We start from the raw sequence: 18785 nt of genomic DNA, 5'->3' as shown, positions 1-18785 counted from the left end.
ACAAGTCATTAACTTAACATTTTGATGCTTTTTCTCACGAATCATCTTACACACACACACGCTTCCATCACCAAAGGTGATTTATTTAGTGTCCGAACTTTACAGCGACTTTTGTTTGTTTTAAACCAAACATTAAAACAAAAATAAATATAATTACAGTGTTCATTCTTCATCATATAAAAGTGTACTGAATCTTGCATGGAGTGTTTTAGTTATGACAGAGCAGACGGGTTGGTCTGTTTGAAAGAGCGCTGCAGAAGTGCACTGTGTTACTTTGTGGACAGGAGCACGCACTGCAGAGCTGAGTCAATGTTTGCTCTTCTTTGCTTTCTTGTGTGAGCCACGGGGTGACCGTGACCTGGATTTGCCTGCCTTGTGGTCCGGAGATGGTGATCGGGAACGTTTGGATCGTTTGGGAGACCTGAACAAAACAGAAGATAAAATACTGACTTTAAAGATAACACTCAGGATGGATGCTACTGCAAAAGCATCAGTTGACTTACTTTAAAGGAGAGATGCTCCTTGATTTTCGGGCCTGGTGTCCAGGGTCATTACTACGTCTTCTATCCCCATCGTCATTTTTTCTGCTCCTTTCTTTGCTCCTCCTGTCGTCCTTGGACCTCTCCTTGGATTTTGATGTTGATCTCTCATTCTTCTCTTCATCTTTTTCAAACTCCTACAGGACAGTAAAAACATCCCTGTTAATTTGTAGTTATCCAATTCCCTAATCAGCTCAGTCAGGTTTAATGGGAGTTTCTTTCTAGCAGGTTCTATAACAAGGAAAGTAATTTTTTTTTTTTTTTTTTTTTTAAAACCTCTTTGTCATCTTTTTTGGTCCATGGGCAAAAGCAATAAAATGCAGAATTATTTAAATGCAATGAAGCTGCTACATTAGAACACAAGTCCAGCAAATTCTGCTAGTTTTTTTCCCCCCCCTCTTGAGATCTCCACACATAACATACCCAACAGAGCAACATTTCTAGTAGTGAATATGAACCGTGCCACACAAAGCAAATTGTGCACAAACAAGAACCAACAGCACCTAGGTTAAAATAAACTGCAGCTACAGTTCCTTACCAGTAGATGGTGCAATATTGACAAACATTTACAACTCTGCCACTAAATCATTATTTTAACTGTACTGACCAATTTGAACTAATTTTGTTTCTTTTTTTTCCCCACTACACTGTTCATTATTAGAGGATGTGCTTCTATTATACATGAGTGACTTGTATTTTGCTTAAAGTGGGGCTCTTGGGGAGAAAATCTGAGCACCTTTTATTCCTCCACAGGTAAAACACAGTGCAATGTAATTTTAAAGCTATACTAATTCAAGTGGCTCATCAACCCACCTTTTGTAGCAGTTTGTTTCTGTAGTGCTCCACTTGTTGCTGTAAGCTCATTCCAGACTTCCTCTGCCTTTTGCCAGACTCCAGCTCATCTTGGATCTTCATAACCTTTACCTGTGTTATAGTGAGAAAGCAAATCAGTTCTGAACATTTACCAACTACAATCTGACTTATTGTCCAACATGCCTGATGGTGGTACTCACCATCAGGCATGTTTTTTTTTGTTTTTTTTAAATAAGAACTAAAGGTACACAGTTTTCAGCAAATCTAACTCATACAAAGATGCTTTTGAACAACTTTTCACTTGCCTCTAGCTCTCTCAGCCTTTTCCTTTTGCTCTCAGACATCTGAAAACTTCTGAGCGAGCTTTGAAAAACCGCACTGTCATAGTTTGATAGACTGGAGGAATCGGCACTGCTGTCACTCTCCGAGTCTTCCTCTTGCGAGTTGCCACTGTTGACAGGCATGAGATCCATTTGACTGCAGTCTCTTTTTTTAAATAAATGTACACAGGAGGCGAGACACTCGGGCCTTACCTCACGTTTGCTTCATCGCCGCTGTCTCGCTCCACCACAGTGTCCCACTTAGATTCAGTCTTTGCTATGAGAGATAAGAGAACAATAAGCACGATGATCTGGGCAGATTGATGATACAGTAACATCCTGACAAGTCTTACCTTGAGAAAACACCCCAGTATCAGTAGTCTTCTCCCACTTAGATAAAGGCACACTTGAGACAGGAACACTGCCTTCATCCACTGGGGAGATAAAACAGCCACAAGGTTAGGACGAGGACAGGTCATCCTTGAAAGGCTTCCAGTTAGATCGTGATAACAGTGACTTTGCTCTTTAATGACTGAGAAATACAGCACAAATCTGTTCCTGCTGAGATCGAGATGCGCACTCGTTACTCAGGACGTCAGTGTTTTGATGTATGAGCTGGGTGGATTATTGACTTTTTTGGTTTAAAAAAAAAAAAAAAAACACTATTAATATGCTGTGGACTCACAAGGCATCCCATCAATGTCATCAGCGGTGACCCCTAAGGGAACACCGTCTATGTCATCAACAGGGACTCCATCCAGAGGGTCCCAGCCCATAGGGCAGCCATCCAAGTCATCCACAGGAGCTCTGTCCAAAGGTATGCCATCTATAGGTGTGCTGTCCATTGGTGCACCGTCAATATCACAGGATACTTCCTACAAAGAGACATGGAAATGCATTTATGTCGAGGTTCATTTACTTTTCAACAAGAAGGGGAGCCTATATTGTTGAAATGGCATCACCAACAGGCAGTAATAAGGGGAGTAATTCAGCTAACCTCTGCCATCTCTGCTAGCTCCTCCCCTGCTTTGGCAAAGCCGAGAAAGATATTCTGAAGGTGGATTAGATAAGGCTGTGGGTAAATGGCCCAGTCCTCCCAAGCTCGAAAACAACTCATGACCTTTTGCTGTGGAGAGAAAGAGATAATATGCACATGAAAATGTTTTGTTGTCCTATTTTTAGTAAATGTCCTTGTGCGAAAAGCAAGCGGATTCCATGATTACCTTAAACAGCTCAGCCTGCAGCCTGGCTTGTATGTTTTTGTGCGCTGCGTTAAGATCTCCAAAGATCTGTGGCAGCTTTGCTTCAAAACTGGAAAGATGAGGGGAAAACTTTAAGATGGTCAGACAAAGCTGAAATAAAATGCGATCAGAGTGCTCAGGCCAAACTTAGGGAAAGTCTCTTACTATTTCCGGTAATACGAGGCACCGGCTACTTTGGCACATGAATTGTGCAAGATGTCTGACACAAGGTACAATCTGGCGATCTGTGAGATTGAAGTGGACAGAAAAGTTCAATATGACCTGGTTATTGTAGCTTTACAGAGCTTCTGTGTAACACGTGTTTTATATAAAGATATATGGAAGCAAACTGCCTTCTTCTGAAGGGACGTCTGGAGCGAGGAGAAGGAATCGGAGACATGACCCACTACTTCCTCTGCTGCGTCCGCTCGGTCAAGACAGAACATCATGGCATTGGCAATGTCTTCTCTCCCAGCAGCGAGCTCCTTAAGCAACATCTCCAGCCTCTGTCTGTGCCTGAAAGATGTTTACAGAAGAGTCATGTTCGTTCAGTTTAACTGAAGTTACAAGCGTAAATAAATGTCGCCGTGACCGCTAGATGACTTACTCGGCTCGGAGTTGCCCTTTCTTCACCTCCTCCTCATGGGAAACATCTTCTTCCTCTTGCCTTTCTTCACTTCTCTGAGAGTAGCTGTTTAAAGAAGGTGGTCTCCACAAAGAGCCTCCGCGGAACATGCGAAAATCTGTCGTCCTCCACTCTGTTGGGGACTCTCCCTGAGGTACGGATGAAAACCAGACAAATTTTAAAAAAAAGAAAAGATGATTTAAATCCACATGACCCCGTTACTTCCGGTAACTGTTCAGAAACAAGGTTTTGCAGAAACAGAATACCTGAAGAATGGAGAAAAGCTTCCAGCGATAGTACACATGATCTTGGCTTTTGTTGTCAAAAAGGAATCTGAGACAATAACAGATAAATCAAACACGATGCAATTTTCTCTCAACTTAACACCAACACGGGCCCAAGTGCTGCAAACATACCTGTAATGTGGGTTGTTTTTCTCTTTATTCATGATTATGGCTTCAAACACTGGACCTTCACGCACCACAAACTCTATCATCCTGTGAATAAGGAATAACAGATTCCTGTAGGGACAGAGAGGCGCATCAGAGCCAGGTTTAAGATTAAAACTCATAATGCACACTCAAGCATCTCTAACAGTAAAAGGCCCATGAATATTATTGGCAGACTAAATAATCAAGATATACTGTGCTTATGCATGCCCAAATATAATAGGAAAACCACACGTGTGGGCCTGTCTTTTTTCCCGATAACTGAATGTAAGAATGGAGAAGAAATGACACAATCACAATAACTTTTCATGGCTCACGTTGCAAAGCCCCAATCCAAAGTTTAACATTAATCATGAAGCTTCAAGATGCCAAATATGCAAGAATCCTGAGGTCTTGCTATATTTGACTCATGCAAGGCTTTGAGAAGAAAAAAACAGTAATTTATTACTGTGTTTTAGTTGTCAGGGTTGCCAAATTTATGACATCCTGTAAAAATCTTGCTGTCTAAAATGTCTGAAAAAGATGTATCCAGTGGTTACTTTGAATTGGGGCTGCAGACCTGAAACCTGTTTGAACTTGATCAGTGTAGACTGTGTTCATGCAGTTATGTCTGCCACTATAGTTACACTCACATATTACTCTACTATGACCTGAAGGAGCTGCTGGCTTGATTTATGACAAAAGTACTACTCTACTGACATCTGACTTGAGAAAAATCAACATGCCTTCTAGCTGTATCGTCTGCAGTGTCTCAGCCTACCCATGGGAAATCCAGGGTTTAAAATACAGATACCAACGGATATTTACAACAATTGCAATTAAGTATTTAACAGAAAAATAGCTGACAACTGAATGACATGGTGGGAACAAGATGAGTTTTGATGGATTTTTAATAAACTGAAACAAGAATTGCATGTAAACCTCAAGCCATGACATTTGACATGTGTGAGGAATTATCCAAAAGTTCTGCAACTCTGCCCTTAAAAAGCAAACACCAGGCTTAATGTAAAATTGGCCCATCTACCCCTTTCGAGGTTGCTCTGTAGCTCTGGACTGCTTCCAGTGTCGCTCAATCTACAGAAGGCGGGGGGGCCGGGGGGGGGGAACTGTGCAGCGCACTGATGAGGCAACTGTGTTTTTTGGCCACAACAACAGTCTTCACTAACTGCAAATGGTCAGAGCACGCCTGAGCATGTAGCCTTCTAAAAATAGCAGCTCTGCTGGAAATGGTTTACTGCTTCCCAAGGAGAGGGGAAGGTGACCAAATTTAGATTTTTATCATCACGGGCAGAATCACACCTCCAACAAGTTGCAGATGTCAAAGTATCCACCCACTTACAGCAACTGTAAAACAACTGTGGGATGCCAAGTGTATTTCTAACAGCCCTAAGACCTGAGACTTCCTGCCACAAACAACACATCTGGATAAAAGAACAGTGCACCACAGCCTCTCGCTTATAACACTTGTGTTACAACAGCTGGGCAGTCATAGTAAGAAGAGTGTGTATACCTTTCGGTTGGGATAACCACTTTGACTACGGCTTCGGACAGAGTCTGTTTGTGAAGTCAAACCAAATAGTGAAAACGTTAAAACGTGAGCACTTGTACAGATGAAACACTGCAGGATACATACAGCATAGAAAACGGTGACAGTATTAACGGTCAGTGAAAAGAGATAGGGTGACACAGCTGTAGGACTCCAATGAACTATTGTAAAATACTACACAATCTATACAAGCTGAGCTGATTCGAGTAAATAACTGTGACAAATAACTTTTCAAAGCACACATTTACCCTGACTTGGTCACTAGCTATAGTTTCCAAACTTAGATCAACAGCAGGCCTTTCCACAATAAATAAGTAAATAATAATAATAAAATAATAATAATAATAATAATAATAATAATAGTAATACTGATAAATCTGCAGGTCTTTAAAGAAACAGTTTTCCTTTAATTGTCACACTCTTATTCCTAATTCATTACATCACCATACAAATGCAGTTAACACCAATTACTTGTGGATGAGATTTTACCTTGTCAAGCTCTTTTTTAGACATGCCCAGCGGCTTGGTGAAGTCATTGCGGAAGCGATCCCTGGGCTGAGCATTGAAAGGCAGACCGGACGGCGGCGGCGGTGTGACTCTCACTCCCACCGGCGTGTAGAGTGGCTGAGGTGGGATGCGAGCTGGTTTGCCCCATCCCAGCTTCATCTCAAACCCCATAATCACTTTACCTACAAAGCAAACCATATTTCATTGTGCTGTGAGAAAAACAGCTGTGATATGTAACAGGGGTATTTTTAAGAGTCACCTGTACCATCTAGTGCAGCCAAGGCTCTCTCCGCATCTTTCCGTGTCATGAAGGCCACGAATGCTCTGTTAGAGGTTCTGCAGCGCTCCTCGTCTGTTCGGGGCCACATAATCTTCACACTGGCCAGGGGACCATACTTGCAAAACTCTTTACAGAGCATTTCTTCATTCATCTGAAAAGTAGTAGAAATTTAAAGCGAGGGTCGTACGTGAGCAATATGTTGAACCTATGCAAGTCTGTGTGGACCTTTACCTTTGGACTTATGCAGTTAATGTAGAGATTAGTGGTGGTTGGCACTGTCAGGTCATCATATAACGCTGTAGGGTGAAAAAGGGCTTGATGTTAGGTCAATTTAAAGGTTACCAAATTGATTCAACTAACAACAACAGTAATATCAAAGGAGGGGTTTTACTTGATCGTCCTGATAAAGGCGTGTCCAGATCTCCATAATGTCCTCCACCGGAGTCAGTTTTCTTCCTTTTATGTCTCTCCTCACGCTCTTCTTGTATTCTGTATCCCCACACATGAAAACAGATTTACATGTCCCAAGAAGATAAACATATTTCACAGAAACATGATTTCTAGCACATTTTTGAAAAATAAATTAAAAAACAAAATCAACTTACAGCTTAAGTTCTTCCTTGAATAGTTCGAGATTACTCTTCTTTTTCTCTTCTGCCTTTTTTTTAAAGGTCTATCAAACAAACAAACAGCTGGTTATTAAAAACGTTCAAACACTGAAAGCTAAGGCTAATAGGACCGTATTTTTACATTAATACTTAATCAGATATTATGCATTTGATCCAAAATAAAAAAAAATGAATAAACTTACAGACTTTTTGCTTTCAGCTGACGGTGAGACATGCTGGGACACGTGGACAAACTTGGTAGCAGGTTGGTAGAGCTTACTTTTCTTGACCTCTGCTGCTTCCTCCTCTGCAAAGATTAAGACAACCCTCGAATACTGATCCGGCTTATTTATGTAAACGCTTTCATTGTTATGACTTGACCCTGAACACCATTCGGACAGAAAGTGGCACTGGTTCCAAAAACAATTCATATAAACTCACTCACAAGTGAACTAAATGAGATGTCTGTTCATATAACAATACGTTGAGCAACTATGTTCAACTATAAGTAATCCTATAGTCCAGTTCTCCCAGAGTCTCTGAATTTTATTAAACCATCACAAACATGTGGCCCTTAAAAATGAAGATGGTGAACTATTTCACTGCTGAGTCAGGCACTCAGTTCATTATTATTATTATTAGTATTTTAAACATGCAACTTGAAATCAGGCTTGGTCCTGACATCCCACTGCTGAACAAAAGGAACATAACTGCAATGTCGCTAAATCACATCATGATGCTTGTGAAAACCCTCGCTGCTCACCTTTAGTCGCATTCACAATACCTCCACGGACAAAAGTTTTCACTCTGCTTTTCTCGCTGGTCTCAAATGAAGCCAGAAATTCTTCAAACACCTCTGCTGCTTTTTCTTCCTCCTAGACATACAAGGAAACACTATTTGTATTAATTCATTACCATATGATCTTAATAAGGTTTTATTTCCGCCAAACATTCAAAAAACACTCTCCATCGTATCTAAATGTTACATCGCAAACCCCCTGCACCTTTTTTTTGAGCTCCTCTTGTTCCTTCTTTGTGAGTGTTTTCAGTGGAGCTGCTGGTTTCCCCTTTCTATCTGCCATGCTCAAGCTGCAAGCAGTACATAATAATACACAAGGGTGGAAAAGTTCATGTTAAAATGCCTTTCAATTGGTAGCACAGAAGCAATTGTAGAGCTAGCACTTTCTTGTAGCATTTTCATGCTTTGATAATAACAGTAAATCTTAAAGAGAGCTCCCTGATCCAGTGGGAGGAAGAGCCCACAGCAGCAGACATGCACTGAAGGGCAAAGCAATAGAAATCTCTGTCTTCTGTTGAGTCATCTTACCGATTTAGTGTCACTTATGGCATCCTTTCTTTGGTAAGATATTGGATACAGACTATTAAAGGAGAAAAACACAGTATTAATCGCCAAATAAAATAAACAACACACAGGCTTAGAAAAAACTAGTGCTACTCATCAATAACCACACACAGTGCTAACCTATGGTACCAGGGGGGTGGACACTGGAGTGTTTACAACCCTTAAGTTTGATAGTTAAAGCCAAGAAGATGAAGTGCATTAAACTAAGAGGCTTTTTGAACAATAAACATGCACTACTTAAACAGAGAAGCTGGTCAGGTCCATCTGGAGCAAATAAACGTGTTTAAAAGGCCTGGACAACACACAGGCTACCATTCCACTTTGCTAATGTTAGCTAACGAATAAAGAGCTAGCCCACCCTTAACCTTCACATGAATAATGCTAGAGCTTATATTTCCTCTGTCAACCTATGACCCCAACAATTCAGTAACTCGGACACATTTGCATCTTTCATAATCGCAAACACCTCCCTCAGTGCTAACACTCACACAGAGCTCAGACACTCTTAGCTAGCTAACATAACTGTCTCTTTATGTTGTTCTGAAACGCCGCAAAAGCGCCGACTGACCGCGCAGGACAGCGTTTAAACCACAGTGCATGCACACAACCCGATATAACCGCAACTTACAACGTGTGTTAAGCTATTGCTTCACCATTTGTTTGCGACTGACAAGTGGTTTTTTATCACATCGTGCTAGCACGAAACGAGTGGAGCTCCTGTGAGAGGACGCCTGCTCTTCTCTGCTCGGTCCGCAGCTTAATTAAAGGAGTCCGTATCTCTGTGCGCTCATACTCCACTCATTACGGAGACTTCTCTTTCTTTCATCTACCTGCTGCTACAGTTTTGCCTCCTCACGTCCAGGTTTGTGGTGGTCACCGGCTGTGGGGTTTTCATAAATCTCATAAATGTCAGTTTGGGGTTTAAACAAAGAGAGAGAGAGAGAGAGACCCCTTTATTTATTAAAGTGCAAGAGGCTGATTTAAAGCACTTTTGAACACCAGTGGACAAAAGACAGTCCGAATCAATTACTGATTATATGTGACACGTGTGATGGAAAATATTAAGGTATATAAAATAATTATAATAAATTCAAAACGTGCCCCGATCATCAAGCTGCAAAGCAATTGGTGGACCTTGGCTTACTTGTTTTCATGATCATTTGTACCCATTATTATCCAGTCCAATCCAACTTTATTTATAGACTTTAAAACATAGTTACCAAAGGATAGCCATAAAAAAACAATAACCACATATTAAACAAAAAGGAAAAATAAATAAAACATACTACAAACTACAAAGAAAAGATGTACAATAAATTAAAATTAAAAATACATTAAAAAAATTAAAACTAATCAAATAACTGACTAAAACTGATTAGAAGCCAACTCTGATACTACTCCTAAAATGCCTTGAAGAAAGTGTGTGTTTTTAAACGTGATTTAAAACTCAAGTGTTAGGTCCAGCCTAATATGGAGGGGCAACGTTGCTGTCGTGGCAATTTGGGAGCCACACCAGCAAAAGCTTGTCCCCCTGGTGTTTTTTCAGACAAGGAGTGACTGGTCCTTGTTGTCCACTTTGAGGAGTGTATATGTGTTGATGGTCTGCCAGGTAGGAAGGAGCTAGGCAGCTAAATATTTTTTTAATTAATTCTTAAATGGACAGACAATCAACGTAAAGAGGCAAGACCCAAGGAAATATGTTCATGTTTAGGTGTCCCTGTCAGCAGACAAGCTGGGTTTTTGGACTATTAGTAGGCACAATAATGAGGCCTGATCAATACCAACAAAAAGTGCATTACGGTAATCAAGGTGAGTGGTCACAAATACGTGTAAAACTCTCTAACTCACAAAAGTGATAAAAGACACAAGTTTAGAGAATTGCCTGAGATGAAAACTGTATTTATTTTGTCAATTTTAAGATTTATGCATATTTTTACCCCAAGGTCGGTAAAAACTGGTTCGTGAATCTGACAGTCATCTACATAAAAATGAAATGAGACATTGTGTTTGTTAAATGAGAGCACATCAAATAAATAAAAGAAAGGGGTCCAAGGATGGATCCTTGAGGTACACCACATGGGAGGGAGATGAACAAAACTTACCAAGTGAGACAGAAAAATATCTGTCAGGTAGGTATGACTTGAACCAGTAAAGGCAGGACCTCTGCCAACATGATGTTAAATGTTATGATCTAATGTGTCAAAGGCTACTGTGAGATCTAAAAGCACAAGTATAACAGAGTCCCCAAAGCCAGTGGTTTGAAGAAATAATAATAATTAAAAAAAAATTCAAAAGTACTTTAAAAACTTGACTGAAACACCTCAAAAATATTGTATTTGAAAAAAAGGCTGCAGCTGTAAGGCCACTAGTTTTACACACGTGGTACATGTATAGAGAATAGTTTTGATTAATGAACATCACAATACACAGTTTAACTGAAACCTTATGTGATATTAAATGGAAAATGAAGCAGTATAGTAAATGTCCACACACACCTGCTGTCGTCTATTTCCTATCTCTACCTTAGATTAAAAAGTTTCAGGTCATAATCCGCTGCCTTCATGAGCTGCATGTCAACATACAAAAAGTGGAAACTTTTATTAAAATACACATCTTTCTGTTTTCCTGTTGTCATTAGCTAACACCACTTCTGCTTGTTTTGGTCATTTTAAAAGTATTATGTCTGCAATAGCTAATTAGGTTTTAGAGAGACTACTAGCCTCATTAGAACAGGGCAGATTAAAAGAACTACATTCAACCTATGATATCTTGTTGCTATGATAAATACATATATAAATATATTGATAATATACAGTTTCAAGATCCAAAGTTTAAAAGAAAAACGTATGGTACAATGTGCCATGCTCAAACTGCAAACAGTGCAACAACAACAACGTATGGTGAGACACATTTTGCCATAGATAGATAGATAGATAGATAGATAGATAGATAGATAGATAGATAGATAGATAGATAGATAGATAGATAGATAGATAGATAGATAGATAGATAGATAGATAGATAGATGGCACATGAGGGTTGTTTTGGATAACCTTCAGTTTACTTTAGCACCATTCTGTGACATTACTGGGATAGTGGAATGCCCCATTAGGACCCGGGTATGATGGTGGAGAAGTTTTCACAATGACTGAAGAGGATAATTATTTGACTCACTGTTCAGACAACCAGGAGCAGTAAAGCAGTAAATGATTAGCGATATCCAGTGAATGTGATGAGAGCTGTACTATAGAAACATGTTAGATTATATATGTTTTATTTCAATGTTATAATAAACCTTTATACGCTAAACATTTTTTAAATAACTATCTACAGTGCACCAATTAATGTGCTATGCTTGTGCCCCCTGTGTCATTCTGGGTCTCCTGTTAAAAGGTGTTTATTACCAGATGGAGAGAAAAAAGGGTTAAAAGCCCAAAATGGCCACCATATCCCCTCATCATCATCATCATCACCAGCAGCAGCAGTAGTAGCAGCAGCAGCACCAATACCTCAGAAGCCCATCCCCTAGCGTCCGTGCTGGGAATGTACCTTGTATGCGCATGGGCGGAGAAACTGCCGCTGTGCGCTGTTATTATTGTAAGAGTAATTTCTTTTTTTTCTTTTTCTTTTCTTTTTTTCTTTTTCTTTTAAAAAATGGCGTCCAGTCAGGGAGGCGTGGGAGCTGTCACCGCTCTACAAAGCCATCACTATCCCACCGGACCTCACTGGAGCCCGGGCATCACACCGTTCCAGCAGCAGCACCACACGGCCCGAAGCCTGGACCGGGCTCTGGAGGATGCCGTGTGCTCGGGGATACTGAACCTGAGCGGCAGGAAGCTGAGGGAGTACCCGGGGATGAGCTACGATCTCACCGATACAACACAAGCAGGTGGGTTGGTGTGCACGCGTGAGGACTACAGGAAACAAAACGTAAACCAACAGAAAACACGTACTCGTGGATGAATGCAGCATGTCCGCATTGTGCATGGATTTTATCTCGATTTTGTGGATAAAGGCGCAATAACGTGTAGGATTATGATAGCGTGACATTATTTATAGGAGTATACCGTGTACTCCGCGGACTTCTGTAAATGCACATTTGCTACATCCTGCTTGTAATTACTGTCCACCGGGGCTCGTATATCTGTAGTTTAGTGCGCTGTTGTGTTGGTCGACGCCAGTAGCTTTCAGTCCCCCCCCCCCGAGACACATGAATGAGACGGCAGGCGCACCCAAGTAGGTGCTGTGCAGTGGTTTGCACACCAAGCTGCAGCTGATTCGGCACGGGGCAGCTGGAGCACTACACGAATGAAGACTGCGGCAACGAAGAGTGTGATTCTTGCTCAATGAATATCATTTGTGATGAACATGTGGCACACACGCGCGCGCGGCTTTTTTCATATTCGGCACAATCAGACAAAAGATGCAGGGTACTTGCTGGCAGCCTCACGCCCCTTTGGTTGCTTGGCTGTATATGCCCATATAGTGTAGCTTGTAATGTACCAGACAGGAGGAAGACACGGGTTTACTTTTGGTTTCACGTGTAGGCTGATTCCTGTTTTAACCCATGTCTTTATTGGGCGATCTTTTTCTGGGTCACCCTTAACCGTAGTTAGTGGGTCAGTATTAGTGTCACGTTTTTCAGCAGTCTGTGTTATCAGTGTGAGGTCATACATACATAAGTTTTATTGGGAATGGCCTGACTTCAGTGGCTGTGCGTTTAATTAGGGTAGACATACATATATTCATCTTTTTGCACACATTTGGTAATTTTGGTAATACTGGCTTGCTATTTATCATTTCCAAGCATTAACATGAGCATGTGGAAGATGCCAAATCTCAGAAATGATAGTCTCCTCCTCTGATGTGTCCATAGACCATCTGGTGTTAATCTGTCATCATGTGCAGCTCTTACCCTTACCCGTACCCCCAGGGTGTTAAAATTTTCTACTCCAAGATTTCAGAACCTCTTCACATCTAGACAGTCTTCTTTGAGCACACCTGAAAGTGACTTGTTTAATTACTGAATCAAAAATAAAGCAAAAAGCACGATATGCACAGGGCTCCAGCCACTGAAAATCAGTTGTGGGCTTGGTAGGAGGTGAAAGGTTTGCTGAACAAGCAGACATGTCTTCCAGTACTAAGCTATAATCCAACTATTTTCTTACATGCTGCTCTGCTGTTCTTAGTCGTTAGTAATCATTTTGTGAGTGGGCTTGTCCACCCAGATCTATGGAAATTTGCTCATTTGATAGTCATATGTGCTAATTCTCCAGAATAAACAGGACTTATAACAATACACACCATTAATAACCCAGAGGAGCTCAGGGCCTTTTTGTTTTACACAGATTGCCAGTCATGTTTCGTGACAAACCGCAAAACAGGAAGTTTGGGGTGAACTATTTACAGACTGTTAGGCCGTCTTTGTAATGATCTGCTCTTCTACTAGTCAGCTTTGCTCCATTGAACTTCAGTCAAAACATCTGCCAAGAGTTTTATTTATTTATTTATTTGCGTTTTAAATTTAGAAACAGCTTCTATTATCTGGAGTGCTCATTATAACAGCGACGATAACTCGAAGAGGTGGGAAGGTTTATATTTCTGTGCCAGTGCAATTCAGGTGCTGTAAATGCTGCACGCCTCGCGCTTGTATCTCACGCCTTCATTTCACTCTGTCAAATTAAAGGTGTGCCAGAAGGGAAGTGTCACTTTCAGATGTGCGAAGAGAGATCAACACCTCACGGCGCTACCCTTTACATCAATTGCAATCTCTGCTGCAAATAGAAACGGTGTCATTTTTGCTGGCTCAGTCAAAATCAGATGCAATTTAAAGTTAACTTTAATGCATCTTTTCTTATAAGTCTTTGCTGCAGCTTTCAGTCCTCACTGAACAGTGCCAGCTCTGTAAACTAAGACCCAGCTTGTTAAGCTACATTATTTGTTACACCTGAAAACTGAAAGGCGTTTAAAAAAAGAAGTGGCTCTTGATATGTCTCGTGATAAGCTATTTCGATAACATTGCGTTGCTGCTCTTAGAAAGCGAACGGATTCATCTGACGGCTAAGCAGCAACCAAAAAGGGAGCGGACATCACACGAGGGTGTCCGTTTGCAGTGTGCTGCTGCTAGTTTGTCTCCAGTCGGGTTGTTTTCCCACAGGGAAAGCGCTGAGAATGCTGCCCCGAACTTGTGTAGAAGTGCATGCGGGTTAGTGCATCTATCTGGTTCATAACCCCAGCATGCCTCTACCTGCCATTACCCCACCGCCGCGAGGTGCCTTCACCGTACCTTCACAGGTGTGCGTTATTGTCAGATATTCAGCCAAGTTTACACCAGCTGTTTCTGTGACTTCTCAGGAAAAATGCTAATAAAGACATTTCAAATTGGGATTTCTTGGAGACCATGATGACTCATTTATGGTTTAATCAACAATACATGCATTAGATTTAGTGTGTGGTTTTATCTTCCATTTTTAATGGCTGTGCCACAATTGAAGATCGCACCTAATCTGTCATCACACTATAAACACTTCACTGTCTGGCTAATTACTCCGTCATCCACTAATAGTTTGATCTAATATTTAATGGCCAAAATGAAGAGGTAAGTGAAAAAAGGCGTGTAATGCAGTTTTTGTCACAAAAAGAGATAATTTGACAGCCAAGAACAAACCAAAAAGCCCACTAAGATACTGGAAGTCCTTGAAACAGGGGGCCAAAATGCAACTTGGGCATTCTTTATTCGATTTTGTGGGACTTTGTGTGCACAGTAAATCTCACAAGGTGCTGCTGCATTCCTTATAAGTTAAACTCTTCAAGGACGGCCTCCACAAGGACACAAGTATCAAGCAAACATTCTCTGCCTTAATAATCAACCAGTGTAAATACTGAAAGCGCCACAGCTCATTAAAGTTCAAGCAGGCTGACGCCCCCCAAAGGCTTTAAAAGTGCTGCTCATTCTCTGTGCTCTGTTAAATCAAACATCCTCTGTCTCTCCTGAAAGCCTGTGCAGAACAGCAAGCGCTTCGGGCAACAGAGTCGTCCCATAATTATGTCTTATATATGAGACACAACATAAAATTTTCCTTTAAATCCCTTTTTGAGAAAATTGTTAGTTTCCTTTAGTTGAAGGTAGTCTTTGAAAAATATCAGAGATAAAGGCCTTTACTCACCCACGCCTAGACTGGGTTATAGACGCAGGCCTGTATATTAATGATGCCACTGTTAAACATTTAGACTTGAATGTAAAATGATCAGAAAATGAAACGGTGGTCTCTAATTGATTCTTTTCTGTGAAGCAACAGCTTAAAAAGCACTGGAGTTACAAACACGTTCAACAGAAGTAACATTCACATTTTAAAAAGGCACCAAGGACATGTTCACAGAATTTTTCTTTTAGTTCGCAGCTAGGCTTTATCTGCGTGGCGTACGTGCATGACAAAAAGCTCAACAAATGAAGGTATAACCACAGTAAATTAGAAATGTGTGTGTCATATAACAGAGTGTGACTATTTTAGTGTCGTCTCAAAGTAGGATGTGTTAGAATTTAACAGGAACAATGTGGCATGTCTGAATTTTCCAATCAGACATTTGTAGTGTCCAAATTTGTGTAGTGTGACACAACCAGAGTGTCTGCTTCTTCATTTAAAAATAGGAACATGAATCAAATGCTTGACATGTGATTTAATTTCATTCAATTAATTTCTGGTGTAATAGACTCAGTGAAAAATTAATGTTGGGGTTAATATCTTAGGCGCTAAATGTATAATAAATAGTTTGAACAAAAATCAAATACTATTATATGTCTGAAAAGCCTATGATCATAGAATAGAATAGAATAGAATAGCCCTTTACTGTAAATAAAAATAGTAAGGCAGCAGGAATAACTAACAAACAGGAGAAATATATACAAAACAAGGGAAAGGCACACATTACAGATCAGGTTGCAAAGGACTTGGTCTGAGTAGAGTCCTTGTGAGTGGCCTGAGTGATGAGGGTTACTAAGACCATGGCTCAGATTGGTAGGTGGGTGGACAGGGATGCGGTGTAGGGGGATAGTGTTTGTTTACAGACCAAATGGTCCAGGGAAAGAAGCCGTTTCTGCACATCTATAGCATCTATATCTATATTAATGTTTTCGCATATTAATGTGTCTGTGTGTCTGTCAACACCGGGTGCTGCTGAAGCATGTCTCTGCCCAATCCTGAAGCATCTGGATTGGGCAGAGATCAAAGGATGCGGTTCATGGAGCAATTGGACCGCGTTAGTGCCTGACGGTGATTACAAGCTCTCACGGACAACCCCTGCACAGTAGCTGAACAAACGCAGCTGATCAAGAGACTACCCGATCTCTAAGGCCAAATCTCACAAAGAGCACTCTGCACGGTCCAACCCGCAGCACCAGACCACACCCAAATCCTGACAGCCATAGTGGCTGTGGCACATCTGCTGCAGGGTGAAAATTAATTAACCCCAATTAATCATCTCCTTGACACCTTGACATGCACCTTCCATGTTTTCATTAAACTGAATCCTGTGGCATTATTGACAGAATACAGTAAATAGAGTATGATGGGCTCATTTTCCTGCAGCTTAGAGACAAATAACTTAGTGATAACAAGCTGAATTTCTAAATAGCAACTTAAAGCTATTTTTATCCTCTCTTCAAAATCAGTCTCTTGCTGATCAGAGACTCACTGTTTGCTCCAGAAGAAAGCAATTAGTATTCATTTTGCTGTGTCATGGAAGGACATATCCAAGCAGCATCTGCACTACGAACACAAATGAATAGATTGATGGTGCCGTGGAGCCTTGGTGGAGTGCTTCTCTGCCTGGCGGGCCTTGTTCTGTGGGAGCTTGAGGCTGCAAGCAGGTGGATTAAAGACCCACTGTGCGCTGCAGATGGTGCGTGGCCTAGGTTGGAGGAGGGAAAAGTGGGAAAAGATAGACAGGCATATAAAGCCTGTCTCCACCTACCCCCCAGCTCCCCCATCACCCAGATGATTCAGCTACTAACACAGAATACCCAGTTGTGGGACCAGATTAGGGTGTGGAGGGAGATGGGGGAATTGACTATATGCAGCTGGGTTACAGCATCAAGGTCCAAGCCTGAGGGAGAGGCAGAGTTTAGTCTTAATGGAAAGCGTGCATACCTTGTGACCTCAGCATTAGTCTTTCCCCATGTGGTAATTTCTGCTTCCCTTAACCCTTTGGCTTCTTTTCCCTTTGTGCTGCTGACTGTGTCATAGTCTGCTTCTCACTTCTGCTTACTGACTGCTGTCAGAGCCCATAGACAACTACACAGTCAGAGCCTATCTGTGGAAACCTGCTTGAGCTTTAAATCCATATTATCTGACCTTAGTTTTCTATAACCACTGTCTGGACGTTTGGTCATTTTAACTGACTAGTTTTAGTTTGACTAGTCACTAGTTTTGCTGCAACTAGTGGCACTTTTGTTTAAATGCTATTGTGAGAAGCCATATTAGGAATCAGACTAGTAGCACCAGAAAGCTAATCTGCTTTCATGTATTAGTGGCATGTATGTAATAAATGCAACTTTCTCTTTTCCCTGGTATTAATTAACAAACAACAAAAACAAGAATTATCCCTCCAGACAATAACTGCTGCAATCAAATGTCCGACAAGTAGTGATAATGACTAAGATCACGGAGGACACTGACATCTGATATAAAGGATATGGAACAAATATCTAGTTTATTATTGATTCTTCAGTTTGTCTGATTCTTCAGGCGGTTTTGTTCTCCTCAAACTATCTTGTAATCTGACCGAATGGGGCGAAAGGTTCAACATATAGTATGTAATGTTAAAATGCAGGTAAATCAGGCCATTTCAATACAATTCGGGTCAGTTTCTTTTCATAGCTGATAACAACCTTCAGTAAAAGTAGAGAAGGTGTTACATTGCACTGGGGATGAATGAATAAAGGCCTTACTTCCCATATTTAAATACTAGATACGATATCCTTCATACTAAACAGTAACATTTAATAGCAGGTAAGTGAATTTAGTTTCATTAAAACCTTTATACTGTAGCTCAGTTGTTTAATAAATAGTGGTGCCTATATGTAATTTCACATAATGAGGGGATGGAGGCGCAGCAGTGTTTGGTTTTCCCAAGCAAAGGATAGCGCACTTTGGTTATGTGGGACAGAATAATTGAAAGCCTTCTGTTTATCTGGAGCTCTGCAGCAGCAGCTCCTCACTCTAATTATCTTGTCACCCAGAGATAATTCACAAGACAAGATTGTTCACGCGTGCACACACACGCACACGGACACAGACACGCACGGCTCAGGAGGGAGAGCGGGTTGTTCACTAACCCCCTGCTACTCTCCTCATGTTGAAATGTCCTTGCCACGATACTGAACCCTTACACCGAACCCTGGTGTATTATCCGTATGTGAGCATGTGTACAGTAGAAAAACAGAGTTGTAAGACTCAGGTTGCGGTGTAAGGTGCTTTTAGAAAAGTGATGTGCCAA

The 18785-nt window shown here is 41.0% G+C and overlaps 2 protein-coding genes across 3 annotated transcripts in view; one reads left to right on the top strand and one right to left on the bottom strand.

The window, feature by feature from the left end:
* Positions 1–57: 57 nt before the first annotated feature.
* LOC309716387 (U2 snRNP-associated SURP motif-containing protein) lies at positions 58–9108 on the bottom strand. The gene is made up of 25 exons (XM_082550161.1): positions 8920–9108; positions 8256–8307; positions 7933–8017; positions 7692–7803; positions 7132–7235; positions 6926–6993; positions 6712–6809; positions 6552–6616; positions 6306–6471; positions 6023–6222; positions 5498–5541; positions 3955–4059; positions 3805–3871; positions 3521–3687; positions 3267–3429; positions 3079–3158; positions 2896–2983; positions 2670–2798; positions 2358–2547; positions 2026–2106; positions 1886–1949; positions 1658–1802; positions 1353–1463; positions 504–676; positions 58–421 (listed from the first exon to the last, which is right to left on the bottom strand). The coding sequence occupies exons 3-25, from the start codon at positions 8008–8010 to the stop codon at positions 307–309; spliced, it is 2613 nt and encodes an 870-aa protein (XP_082406287.1). The 5' UTR covers positions 8011–8017; positions 8256–8307; positions 8920–9108; the 3' UTR covers positions 58–306.
* Positions 9109–11777: 2669 nt separating this feature from the next.
* lrch2 (leucine-rich repeats and calponin homology (CH) domain containing 2) overlaps positions 11778–18785 on the top strand; it is a 35660-nt gene continuing 28652 nt past the window's right edge. Inside the window, exon 1 of one of the 2 annotated variants that reach the window (XM_082548724.1) lies at positions 11778–12180. In XM_082548724.1, coding sequence (XP_082404850.1) covers positions 11946–12180 — 235 coding nt within the window. In that variant the 5' untranslated portion in view covers positions 11778–11945. The remainder of the gene's footprint in view (positions 12181–18785) is intronic. The other variant, XM_082548723.1, reaches the window with a different exon arrangement.

The sequence above is a fragment of the Aulonocara stuartgranti genome (genome assembly GCF_965226115.1).
Source record: "Aulonocara stuartgranti genome assembly, chromosome: 10".
Classification (NCBI taxonomy): Eukaryota; Metazoa; Chordata; class Actinopteri; order Cichliformes; family Cichlidae; genus Aulonocara; species Aulonocara stuartgranti.
This window is presented reverse-complemented; position numbering and strand designations above follow the sequence as displayed.

Bases quoted from the DNA above. Each gene is read 5' to 3' on its own strand.
- LOC309716387 (XM_082550161.1), bottom strand. From the start codon at position 8,010: ATGGCAGATAGAAAGGGGAAACCAGCAGCTCCACTGAAAACACTCACA. The intron at 6,810-6,925 runs GTAAGTTGATTT...GTGGGGATACAG, and splicing joins TTCAAGGAAGAACTTAAGCT to AATACAAGAAGAGCGTGAGG. The intron at 422-503 runs GTAAGTCAACTG...TGTTTTGTTCAG, and splicing joins AGGAGCATCTCTCCTTTAAA to GTCTCCCAAACGATCCAAAC.